Genomic DNA, 13,820 nt, shown 5'->3' with positions numbered 1-13,820 from the left:
AAAGATACTGTAAAATATTAAATCTATATTTAATATGAGGGTTATGTGGTAGTTACCATATTATTCTAATTCTCTGTGTGTATTAGAAACCTTTCATATAAGGCTGAAATGAAGCAATCTTGTTACCCAGATTCTGGGAGAACAAGTTAAGAAAAAATAGAAAATAAAGTGGGGATAAAGGAAAAGAAAAAACCACCAATCTAGAAGAGAAAACTGTTTTTTAACATTAAAGGAAAAATGCATTTCCATCCCCTTTCCTCTGAATTTCACTCAGTGAGATGTTAGGAACAAAAGATTGTCTCTAGCTTGCCAACACTGAGCCTCTCAGTTCCACATGAGTGTCAAGGAGAGTGTCAGGGTAGGCCAATCTATGAGCAGAACTAAAGCCAAAATCAGCATTCTTAAGGTGATGACAGCTGTGTTTTGAAGCGCAAACTTTATTCAAATTTTGGTTCCTAGTTTTGTTGGGTGGGCCTTCATGTTTCGTCTATCACATCTGTTTGTAACATGTACATACATATTAGACAATAATTACACCAACAAACTGAACACATGTCCTTTACTTTAGAAATCTTCATTGATACAAACATCACTGAATTTAGCTTTATGGCATTTTAAACCATGAATTGAACTAAATGTCAACAAATGGTTCTAGAAATGATTATGTCTTAGATGACATTTAAACTAACATGCTGAATCATATCATGTGGCTAAAAGCCTCAGATGAACATACGCAACAGTGAAAGCAGCAAAGCTTATTTCAATGAATTTTAAGTTAGTCAGAAGACAGCTGCTACCTGACCAAAAGAGGAAAGCAACAGATGCTGTGAGAGTAAAAACACTGAAAAGTTTGCAAATAAAAATGGTACACGACTGGAGTATTTTTCTATGTGTCTTTAAAGTAATGTTCATTTTATAACATTAAAACTATTTCAGCTTAGTATTCGGTGACATTCTAAATTATCTTTTTAAAAAAAACTATATAGGAAAAAAAGCCAAGAGCAGCGGCCCACACCTCAGCATTTGCAGCCTGAGGAAGAATTGCTACAGGTTTCTGGATAGTTGGGGTACAAAATGATAATATGCAAAGAAACATCTGATCTTCTCAAACACTAAGTTGTTTCTAATATCTCATTTTAGTATCCTTTGATCAGCAGTTTATTGACGAGAAAAGGTGTAGGATTCATGTGAAAAGATTTTTTTTTTTTTAGCACTCAAAAAATAGACATGTTGGTAGACAGAAAGATCACTTTAGCCCACAAATTTAAGATCTAGTTTTCATCTCAAAAAACCAAAATGAAACAAACTGACTTAAGAAACTGAACCTAGATACCCTGGAGCTGACCCTGTGCCACAGCTCTCCATACCCAAATATCGCCAGGAGAGAGCTGGTTTCCCAGGAGTAGGGACAAGCCTGTAAGACCACTACTTCTGCTCCCAGGGGCCTGCCCTGAGCCCTCAAGACACAGGAATGGAGGAGCACCCTGGGACAGGATCCTTCCAGTTTCCTGTGCCCGGGGGTTGATCCTGTGCCACAGTGCTCCATACCCAAATACCTCCTGGAAAGAGCTGGTATCCTAGGAGTAAGGACACACAGGCTTGAAGGAGGGATAAGCCACTGTCAGAGACAGCAATGCCAGCTAACACCAGAGATAACCAGATGGCAAGAGGCAAGGGCAAGAACATAAGCAACAAAAACAAAGGCTACTTGGCATCATCAGAATCTTCAGCCTGGATACCCCAACACACCAGTAAAACAAGGCTCTGGTTGAAAATCACATCTCCTGATGGTGACGAAGGACTTTAGGAAAGACATAAATAACTCCCTTAAAGAAATACAAGAGAACACAGGTAAATAGCTATAAGCCCTTAAAGAGGAAATACAAAAATCCCTTAAAGAATTACAGGAAAACACAACCAAACAGGAGAAGGAATAAAACAAAACCATCCAGGACCTAAAAATGGAAAATAGAAAAAATAAAGAAATAACAAAAGGAGACAACTTTGGAAATAGAAAACCTAGGAAAGAGATCAGGAGTCATAGATACAAGCATCACCAACAGAATACAAGAGATAGAAGAGAGAATCTCAGGGGCAGAATATACCATAGAAAACATTGACACACCAGTCAAAGGAAATGCAAACTGCAAAAAGCTCCTAACCCAAAACATCCAGGAAATTTAAGACACCAATGAGAAGATGAAACCTAAGGATAATAGGTATAGAAGAGAGTGAAGATTTACAACTTAAAGGACAAGTAAATATCTTCAACAAAATTATAGAAGAAAACATCCCTAACCTAAAGAAAGAGATGCTCATAAACATACAAGAAGCCAAGAGAACTTAAAATAGATTGGACCAGAAAAGGAATTCCTGCCATTACATAATAATTAAAATACCAAATGCACTAAACAAAGAAAGAATATTAAAAGCAGTAATGGGAAAAGGTCAAGTAACACAAAAAGGCAGACCTATGAGAATTATACCAGACTTCTCACCAGAGACGATGAAAGCTAGAAGATCCTGGGTAGATGTCATAGAGACCCTAAGAGAACACAAATGCCAGCACAGGCTACTATACCCAGCAAAACTCTCAATTACCATAGATGGAGAAGTCAAGATATTCTATGAAAAAACAAAATTTACACACTATCTCTCCACAAATCCAGCCCTACAAAGGATAATAGGTGGAAAACTCCAATACAAGGAGGGAAACTATACCCTAGGAAAAGCAAGAAAGTAATCTTTTTTCAACAAACCTAAAAGAAGATAACCACAAACACATAATTCCACCTCTAGCAACAAAAATAACAGAAAGAAACAATCATTATTCCTTAATATCTCTTAACATCAATGGTCTCAATTCCCCAATAAAAAGACATAGACTAACAGTCTGGATACATAAACAGAACGCAGCATTTTGCTGCATACAAGAAACACACCTCAGTGACAAAGACAAGCATTACCTCAGAGAAAAGGGCTGGAAAACAATTTTCCAGGAACATGGTCCCCAGAAACAAGCTGGAGTAGCCATTCTAATATAGCATAAAATCAACTTTCAACCAAAAGTTGTCAAAAGAGATGAGGAAGGACACTTCATACACATCAAAGGAAACATCTACCAAGAAGAACTCTCAGTTCTGAACATCTATGCTCCAAATGCAAAGGCACTCACATTCATAAAAGAAACTTTACTAAAGCTCAAAGCACATATTGCACCTCACACAATAATAGTGGGAAACTTCAACCCACCCCGCACTCTCATCTATGGACGGATCATGGAACCAGAAACTAAACAGAGACACAGTGAAACTAATAGAAGTTATGAACCAACTGGGCTTCACAGATATCTATAGAACATTTCATCCTAAAACAAAATAATATACCTTCTTCTCAGCACCTCATGGTACCTTCTCCAAAATTGACTATATAATTGGTCACAAAACAGGCCTCAAAAGATACAAAAAGATTGAAATAATCCCATGCATCCTATCAAATTACCATGGACTAAGGCTGGTTTTCAATAACAACAAAAATAACTGAAAGCCCACATACACATGGAAGCTGAACAACACCCTACTCAATAATTTGGTCAAGGAAGAAATAAAGAAATTAAAGACTTTTTAGAATCGAATGAAAATGAATGCACAATATACCCAAACTTATGGGACACAATGAAAGCAGTGCTAAGAGGAAAATTCATAGCTCTGAGTGTCTCCAAAACGAAACAGGAGAAACCATACACTAGCAACTTGAAAGCACACCAGAAAGCACTAGAACAAAAAGAAGCAAATATACCCAAGAGAAGTAGACAGCAGGAAATAATCAAACTCAGGGCAGAAATCAACCAAGTAGAAACAAAAAGAACTATATAAAGAATCAACAAAGCCAGGAACTGGTTCTTTGAGAAAATAAACACCATTTATAAACCCTTAGCCAGACTAACCAGAGGGCACAGAGACAGTACCACTCTGGAAATCAGTTTGATGGTTCCTCAGATAATTGAACATAGTACTACCTGAGGACCTAGCTATACCACTCCTGGGCATATACCCAGAAGATGCTCCAACATGTAATAAGGACACATGTTCCACTATGTTCATAGCAGCCTTATTTATAACATCTAGAAGCTGGAAAGAACCCAGATGTCCCTCAACAGAGGAATGGATACAGAAAAACGTGGTACATTTACACAATGGTGTTCTACTTAGCTATTAAAAACAGTAACCTCACAAAATTCTCAGGCAAATGGATGGATCTAGAAAATATCCTGAGTCAGGTAACTCAGTCACAAAAGAACACACTTGGTATGTACTCACTGATAAATGGATATTAGGCAAAGAGAGTAGAATAACCACAATACAACTCACAGACCACATGAAGCTCAAAAGGAAGGAAGACCAAAGAGTGGATGCTTCAGTCCTACTTAGAAGGAAGAACAATATAAATCAAGGGAACTAGAGGGTGGGAGGGACTTGGGAGGAAGAAAGGTGGGGGAGGGAGAAAAAGAGGGACAGAATCAGGTTTGGAAGGAGATAAAGGATATGTTCAGAGGGTCAGGAAATTGAACAGAGGTATGCAGCAATGGAAGATGAAGAACTGAGGGTAGCAACCAGAAAGTTCCAGATGCCAGGAAAGCAAGAGCCTCCCAGGACCACATGGGGGATGACATTAGCTGAAATACCTCACAAAGGATAGAGAACCTATCCAGACCATATCCAGAGGTTAGGCATGGCACCCTGGTTGAGGGATGGAGCCACCCACCCATCTCCAAAACTTTAACCCAGAATTGCTCCTGCCTAAAGGAAATACAGAGACAAAAAGTAGAGCAGAGACTGAAGGAAAGGCCATCATCCAGAGACTGCTCTACCTAGGGGTCCATCTCACATGCAGACACCAAACCCAGACACTACTGCAGATGCTAAGAATTGCTTGCTAACAGGAGCTCGATACAGCTGTCTCCTGAGAGGCACTGTCAGATCCTGACCAATACAGATGCGAATGCTTGCAGCAAACCATTGGACTGAGCACAAGGACCCCAATGAAGGAGTTAGGGAAAGGACTAAAGGATCTGAAGGGGCCTTATCTGGCATAAATGGGAGGGGAGGCTCTTGGTCTTATGGAGGCTTGATGCCCCAGTATAGAGGAATGCTAGGGCAATGAGGTAGGGGTGGGTGGGTGGGTGGGTGGAGGAGCACCTTCATAGAAGCAGGATAAGGGGAGAATAGGATAGGGGGCTTCCAGAGGAAAAACCAGAAAAGGGGATAACATTTGAAAGGTAAACAAATAAAATATCCAATTGACAAAATTACTAACCAAAAAAAAATTTGAAGGGAGGGTCAGAAGAAATACAGGGTGAGCTAGTCAAGGGCTAAGTGGTGACAAAAAAGAAGGCTCTGTTCAGGGTGAGTCTCAGAGGACTAAAAGAGGCTACAAGGGGCAGCAACAAGAAACTATCTAAAGGAAGAGAATTCATCACAAGAAGATGAATGGAGAAAAGCAACTCTGAGTTTTCCGACTCTAGAAGGCCAACAGAACAAAGCTTCTATGCAGCTTTGAAAAGGCATGAAGAACTTTCCTACAGAGGACATGCTCTCTGGCCAAGGACAAAGAGAGTGAAGGGCTCTCAATAACAAAAATGGACTCGGCAGGCTGTCTATTTATTTATGTATACATATACACATATATGTAACAATAACAACTAAAGAAAAGGAGGCTGTGAAGCTGAGGGTGTGGGAGGAGGGAAATAGGGAAGGGACTGGAGGAAAAGAGCAATATAATCATATTTGTAAAAATGTATTAAAAAAGAAAATTCTTCACAGTATGGCAACAAGTAACCATGTAAGACCTTTAAAGAACTCAAATATAAAATTTTTCATCTAAGCCCTGGAAAATAGCTGGGAAATGACCATGAAGAAGTCAAATCAAGCCTAAAAAGCATATGAAGGAAGGTCACAGGTTAAATTTGTTTGGTAAGAAAACTACACTCCTGACAGCATGAACATAGTTTAATTTCCCTTTTTGTTTTGAAAGGCTTTATCATATTCTGAGATACTTACTTGTGGGGAGGGGCTAAGACAGTCACGAAGTATATCCTGGTGAGCTGGTTCATGAACTATCTCAAGTATCTGCTTCCTTTCTTTTACAGTGTGGGTTGGTGACAAAATATGCGCTAACAATCTTCCAAGCTGGACTCGGAAGGTTTCTTTACACGATCCCAGGATTTTAGTCCATTGCTGCTTAGAAACACCAGTTTTACTTGATCCCTAAGTCAAAATAGGAGTGAATTAGGTCAGACTTTTAAAAACTAAATAGCAGTAGTAGTAGCCTCAGCTGCATTGTGTGTAGAGAGGGTGCCTGAGTGGAACACACAAGTGTGGAGGTCACAGGACAACTTCCATCTTTATATAAGATCCAGGGCCTGAAATCAGGTAGCTAACATTTGTGTGGTGTTTCTACCCACTGAGCAATCTGGACAGCTCAGGATCAGACTTCTTAAGCAATATATACCAGCCGCACAGAAACTCAAGGAAAACTATAGAATTCATTCCAGATTCAATATTCAAAGTTAGACACTCATACATATATCCATACATATCAGAGTTTAAGAAACAGATGTATGACAATATTCAGAACTTTATGTATTTTTGTCACAAGTACAGAAGGAGAAGCAAATGTCATGAGTCATTTTTCAAAAACCACTAAGGGCTTAGAGATTATCAACTGAAAATCAAATCAAAACAATCAGAGAATAAAGGGAAGTCAATCCACCTTACTTTTACAAGCAATATAATATTATACAATATAAAAGACAAGGAATTCATAATAAAAATGTATCAGTACTTCCATAGTGAGTACTATGGTTATAAATGTATCTCTATATGGAATTTGATCATCACTTTCCCCTAGTTGTTGTTTTAACTGTATCTCTACCAGTGGCCTCATCTTGACCAAATCACTGGAATTTAATATTGGAATCAGTATATATGAGAGATCAGACACAATTTTAGAATGGCTTTCTAATTACTCCTACTCTTAAGATCTCTGCCTGAGTGATTGAAGTCTAAGTAAAACTACACTTTATTTAATGATCAGAGATGGACACTAAAATCCAGTCTAAACTAAATTCAGAGACCAACAGTGGTGACTCACGGTATTCTAGAATTAGATTCTGATTGAGTGAACTGATCATGTTGTTCCCTATAATCAAGTATGAATGATCCAAAGAAACTCAAGAGAGATGAAGGGAAGTGAAGTAAGACACTATCAATATATTCTATATCGCTCTGAAGGCATGGATATACTTATAGCAAGATCTAAACTTTTCAATAATTCAGAAATGTAGTTATAAATAAAGTCCTTTAAAAATAGGCTATCATTTACAACCACAGCAATCTTCAAAATCCCACTTTTGCCTGATACTGCATGAGGTTCTTCATTTTATATCAGGTTAGCCAAGCAAAATATATCTCTCTATTATGCACACACCTGCAATGTCAATTAGCATAAGACTGAGAAATGAGAAATATGAATTCAAAGTCAACCTAGGCTACATAGTGAGTCCTTACTTCAAAACAAAACAATGCTCTTCGCCCAACAGAAAAACTAATTCAAATTGTTTCAGCTGCAAAGCACAAAGAAATATAAATTTCTTTATATTTCTGAAACCCCGAGTTCACATATATAGATCTCTAATCCTTTTGTGTAAACAGACATTTCCAAGTCATCAATTTACTTACAATAGACACTTTGAAACCATCCAACAGATATGTGAACATTTCTTTTTGAAATGGATTGTATACAGAAGGTTGCTCATGATGCATGTCTTCTTCAGAAATTTCAGTCTGGGAAACTGAGGTCTTGCTTTGGGATGTATTTTCTGGAGTTCTCAAAATGTCAATAATATCTGAATTCAACTCTTTGAATTAAAAAGAATTTAATAAAAATTAGTTAACTCATTGATAGGTATCTATTATGTATAGTAATGATGCTGGTGAAAATACTCAAGAGATGGGATAAGTAACACTGAGGATATCTGACATAGCCATGGGAAATTATTTTACATTTACCTAAAATTACATATAATTGTATATATTTTATGAAGTTAAGCTACTTATAATCCCCAAGAGCCAAAGACTAATCTAATAAAAACCTCAGTACTACGCATAAAAAAACCCTTTCAAGTTGGTGGTTAGGGGAGTCCGAGAGACTCTCCAGGCAATATAGGTTATTGTTGTTGCCCTTGGTTGCCTTCTAAAGGCAAGTCCCTATTGATGAAGATACCATGCACTGTAGACACAGAGTCTGAAAGATTCTAGCGGCATCTGACCTGCAACCCTCCTTCCTGAGGGCTAGCTTTCGTCACGTAGGATGATATGCAAGTTGCCAAGGAAGGAAAGCAATCAAGTTGGGATGCCTATGAACAGCAATGACCAACACAGAAAGATATTCTTAAAGGTATATCTTGGCAGTAACCAATAGCGTCTCAATACGAAGTAAATCAGGTATTATTTATAAATCTAGCCAACCACCAGTCCCAGTGATGCCATAGATTTAGAATGAGAACCTGTAACTACCATTTTCTTGTTTTTTTTTTATTTTCTAAATTCTTTGCTTACATTCCAAAACGCTTTCCCCTTTCCCAGTTCCCCCTCCCCATATGTCCCATAAGCCTTCTCTACACCCATACTCCAATCACCTCCCTCCTTTTTCTCTGTCCTGGTACACCCCTACAATGCTGGATCAGGCCTTTCCAGGATCAGGGCCCTCTCCTTACTTCTTCATGGGAGTCATTTGTTATGCTAATTGTGTCTTGGGTATTCAGAGCTTCTGGGCTAGCTAATATCCACTTATCAGTGATTGCATTCCATGTATATTCTTTTGTGATTGGGTTACCTCACTTAGGATGACATTTTCAAGTTCTAACCATTTGCCTACAAATTTCATGAATTCATACCATTTTCTTAAACCAGTAAAATTTCTGACTGTATTTTAAATTTATCCTTGAACTGACAGAAAAGTTTAGCTCTCACCCTCATCAAAAAAGCTTCTTTTTACAGCAGATGGAGATCACTTCAGATCTCCACAACTAACCAAAATGCACAGAACAGCTGGACATCTGGTGCCCAAACCCAGGTGACGCATCCACAACACAAGTGCATACCTACAGCTTAGAAAACATTGTGGAACTTAGATAGAAAAACTGTAAGAATCAGAAGACCATGAAGTCTTTGGTAAGATTTATCTTCTAGATATGAAAGGGAAGCTGCACCCAAGAAATTTCAACAATATGGTTACTTAAACAAGACCTGAACAATGACACCAACTGGCATGTCAAAGTAGATGGGAAAAATTGCCAAGTCCCACCATTGGGTTGCAGGCAATTAACAACGGTTGAAGGAGGCAGACATGAGCCCTTTAAATGGTTATCTGATACCAAGTAACCAATCAGAAAACATATATACACAAGCAACACTAAACAGATTCAGCAAGTTGCATTTATGTATTTACTTACACACATAATTAAAGGAAAAGATGAGTATAAATCAGAGAAGGAGCAGCAAGGGGAGACATGGAAAGCAGTAGAGATAGGAAAGAGAGGAGGAAATGATATAATTATATTTTAACTGATTTTAAAAAATCCTCTGGACAGGTAGGGTGGAACGTGTCTATATTCCCAGCACTTGAGAGGCATATCTCTCCGAGTTTGAGGACCCTGCTCACACAAACAAAACTTTGAAAAACTATCTTAAATCTTCTGTATTACTAACTCAGTTATCATAGTATAAATGTGGTAAATGTATTAATTAAAGCAGATAAAATGTGACAGAAGAGGGAAACAACTTATTTAAAATAATATAACATTTAAAAATACTTAAATTATGAAACCATAAAGGTTAAATTTGCTAATGAAGATGAAATAGTTAAAATTTGCTAAGACCATCACTTCTTGGCCTTTTGACTAAGATCAAGTATAAAATTTGCGAAGACCATAGGACACTTATAAACATCAACTGAAAGACCACATGGGCCCTCTGCAAGAACAAGTGATCTTAACTCCTATACCATTTTTCCAGTACCCTGAATAGTTTTTAGAATTCTAATATGCTTTAACTTTTTCAGCTTTATTAAGGCCTAACTCTAAGAAATTATATTTTATATATAAAGTATACAACTTGATGGTTTGATATATATATATATACGGCCGAATGAAAAAGTTAGGTAACATTCATAAATCCTGATATAGTCGTGCTTGTGGTGTACATATGTGTGTGATCTTGTGTGCATGTGTGTATGTGTGCACACATATGTATGTATATGTGAATATTATATATATTATATATAATGTATATATGTTTGAATATTAGCTATAGAGTTACTTTTTCCTTTGTATAAAAGCTTGCTTTGTACACATGCCTGGCCTCAAACTTGTGTCCCTATTGCTCTAGCACCCCAGGATGCAGCTATAGTGCTTTTATTGCTATGGTTAATTTTTGTAGGTCTCTTAATGATTGCTCTAGGTATTAGCTTAACACTGGCTTCATGGGACACCACATTAAAACAACAGTGAGATACCTCCATACATCTAGTAGAATGGTGAAAACACAAAATGCAGATAACTCCAGATACTAGAGAAAATGAAGTAAAACCTGAATTACTCATATATTGTGGATGTGAGGGAATATAAAAGGGTATAGCCACTCAGAAAAGATTAAAACTGCCATGTAGCCTAGGAAATGAGCCTTGAGTGTTTATCCCAGATAATAAAGGCTTATATTCACTGTACATAAAGGTTGCTAGGAAGTTTGTTTGTAATAACTCTAATTAAAACCAGTGTGCATGCACTTCAACAGATAAATGGTTAAATAGACTCTGGTACATCCATATCATGGCACTACTATCACATAAAACAAACCCCCAACTGAATAGATTGCTGATACATTCAAAATAAGCAGGACAACTCACCAGAGTTACACTGAATAAAAATGGCAACAGACTTAATATCATATTTAGATAAGACATTTTTCCCCCAAGACAGGTTCTCACTATGTATTTCTGACTAACCCAGAATTCACTATGTAGACCATGCTGGCTTCAAACTCAAGAGAATTTGCCTGCCTCTGCCTCCCCAGGACAGGGATTAAAGGCCTGCACCACTACATCTCGCTATTTTTTTAATGCTGTATTGCTAGGTTAATCTGGAATTCTTAGGCTCAGACAGTCCTCCTACCTCAGCTTCTGAGTGCCTGGAGTGCCTGGATCACAGGCACAAATTACTTGTTTCTGGCTGTCTTATAAAACATTTTAGAAATGATAGAAATACAGAAATGGAGGGTGAATTGGAAATAGGTAGGGGCTGAGGAGGGAAAAGTGGATTTGTTCATAAAAAGGCAACAAGACAATTCATTGTGGGAATGAAAATGTCCTCTTTGACCATATTCATGTCTCCTTGAAAGGGACTTTGTATTACAATATCACAAGATCCCATAGGGAAAAACTAGATACCAAGTTGATGGATTTCTACATTAGTTCTATTAACTGCCTATGAATCTATTACTTTGTCAAAAGAAAAGTTGAAAGCTATTGTTTTAAAATCAATGGCCAACCCAGACTAGCACTTAACACATCAAGAAGTAAAATACTAGTCTCAAACCTAAAGCTCCTTTAATCTGTAGTCACTGAGAAGAGAAAACCCGATGCTGTCTTTAAGAAAGGAAACCTACTCACTTTCATAGGATCTATTTCCCCTGTGGCTCAGCATGCAAGGGAGGAGTGGGGTCTAGGATACCTTGATAAATGATCCTGTTCACAGCTAAGATGATGAGCCTCTGAAGCCTCTGAGCGAGCTCTGCCTCCGAGGCCTGACTGGGGTGCTCCTGGCTCATCCTCCTCTGCATCATCGAGTGGAGCTCATCACTGGCCACTGAGCGCATCTTCATCAGGAGAGACTCTGTCTGAGCCAGAGGGAATTTGCGAGGACCTTCAAGTGTATAAATTACCCAATGCCATAGTTAATAATGAGCAATGAACTTATTTTCACTATAATCTTTTGCTTATGGGTCATAAAAAGAAAAACTTTTTATTACAAAATTAATTCATATTAAGATTTAGTTTTCCAAGATCATCAACAGTTTTACATAACAAGATATATCCACAAAGGAAGATGATAATTTAGTAATAATGGTACTATGGATAATTATCATTGAATTTTATAGTTTGGAAAATTATACAGTGACAAATAAGAAATCAGTCAGTGAGAATGAAGATAAAATACAGTAGATACAAGTCCAGTGATTTGCCAGCACAATGATTAGGGGTAGACCCATCATTTGGAAAGCATTTCCTGAGAAACACCTCCCCAGATTGAATGAGGCAGAGTGCTGTTCCTAGGTTTACTGCACCTGCTTTGGGGGGTACCGCACATGTGGTGCATCCAGGAGAGAGCTGGGGGGAGTCTTGATTTAATGGACTGAAGAAGGGCATCGGAAGTTGACCATAGGAACCAAAGTGACGTCTTGGTGGATGAGGAGTAACAAAACCCTTCACTGGAATTGAACCTTTGTTTTGAATTATGAAAATAAACATAAATTTCCATAAATAACATTTTTACAAATTACTTGCATCTGACTAAATTATGATAGGTTTTAATAGGTTTTTTTTTTTTAGATTGTCCACTACTATGCATTTTTAATCAGTTAATAATTTTGGCAGCTAGAGTCATCTTTGAGGTAAAAAAGAAACAAAAAATAATTCTTAGAGATAATAAAATAATATTGTCAGATAGTATCCCTAACCATTGAGATGGGCTTATCCTCATATTATCCACAGATTTCTTATGTATAATCCAATTATAACCCAGGGATGGCAAGGTAGTAGACACTGAGTAAGACTCTCCTTCTGTATTGGTAAATGTGGAAGTGTGCTTCAGCACTCATGCTTTAAAGCCACATGGATGGATGGAAGTCTTGTGTGCTTCTTTTTCTAAGCCTCAGTTTCCATGTTTATAAGATATATACTGAAAACAAAGGAGAGCTTATCTCACAGGACGATAGTTATCATTATCTGATACTATGATAATACATTTGTTTAGATGCTTTTATCACTTCCTCCTATTCTATGGAGATAGGTAAAACAGAAATTTGTACATGGCTGGTACTCAGTAATTATTAAATGGCTAAATAAATAAGTCAAGAACATATTATTTGAATTACGGAAAATAATATAAAATACAATGCCTATCTCATTCTTCAAAGAATAAAGCATCATTCATGTTGGTATTGTTTTTACTGATTAAACACAAATTTCATTCGTGTACTAATTATACTAATCATCTACCTGCATGAATGACACTTAACATGAATATATGTCACTTTAAATAATACCCTACTACTTACTTCCTCTATCTTCATGCATTAAAATACTATAGAGGTTTTTTACTTGAAAAACTGCACAATAATGGCAAAAATTAGTAAAGCAAAGCAAAAAGGCTAGGGAAGAAGATCATAGCACACAATACAGGAACTACCAAACACTGTATTGTTTAATGTAAAAGGATGTCTATATGGATTAAAAATAGAAGTCACTTTGTAAACAGTTGGTAGGGTATGATACCATTTAGGAAAAAAACATCTCTCCATCACTCTACCCTCCGTGCCCTTCCCTCTTCTCCTCCATGCCTCCCCCTTCCCCACCTCTGTATATGTGTCTCAAAGGATTGAATTTGGTCCTATTCACTAGGCTGACAGGAACTCGGGACTGCCAAGCAGAACAACACACATGTGAGGCTGAAGGAAGATTAATCTGGAACATAGCAGTGTCTA

At 37.4% G+C, this 13,820-nt stretch overlaps 1 protein-coding gene across 3 annotated transcripts in view; it reads right to left on the bottom strand.

Moving 5' to 3' along the window:
• Lyst (lysosomal trafficking regulator) overlaps positions 1-13,820 on the bottom strand; it is a 196,083-nt gene that overhangs the window by 77,398 nt on the left and 104,865 nt on the right. For 2 of the 3 annotated variants that reach the window (XM_052157710.1, XM_052157708.1), the window contains 3 exons: positions 11,789-11,980; positions 7,740-7,918; positions 6,060-6,266 (listed from right to left, as the gene is read on the bottom strand). In XM_052157710.1, coding sequence (XP_052013670.1) covers positions 6,060-6,266; positions 7,740-7,918; positions 11,789-11,980 — 578 coding nt within the window. Of the gene's footprint in view, positions 1-6,059; positions 6,267-7,739; positions 7,919-11,788; positions 11,981-12,401; positions 12,558-13,820 lie in introns of all 3 variants that reach the window. The other variant, XM_052157707.1, reaches the window with a different exon arrangement.

This window comes from Apodemus sylvaticus, chromosome 14, assembly GCF_947179515.1.
Source record: "Apodemus sylvaticus chromosome 14, mApoSyl1.1, whole genome shotgun sequence".
In the NCBI taxonomy this organism is placed as follows: Eukaryota; Metazoa; Chordata; class Mammalia; order Rodentia; family Muridae; genus Apodemus; species Apodemus sylvaticus.
This window is presented reverse-complemented; position numbering and strand designations above follow the sequence as displayed.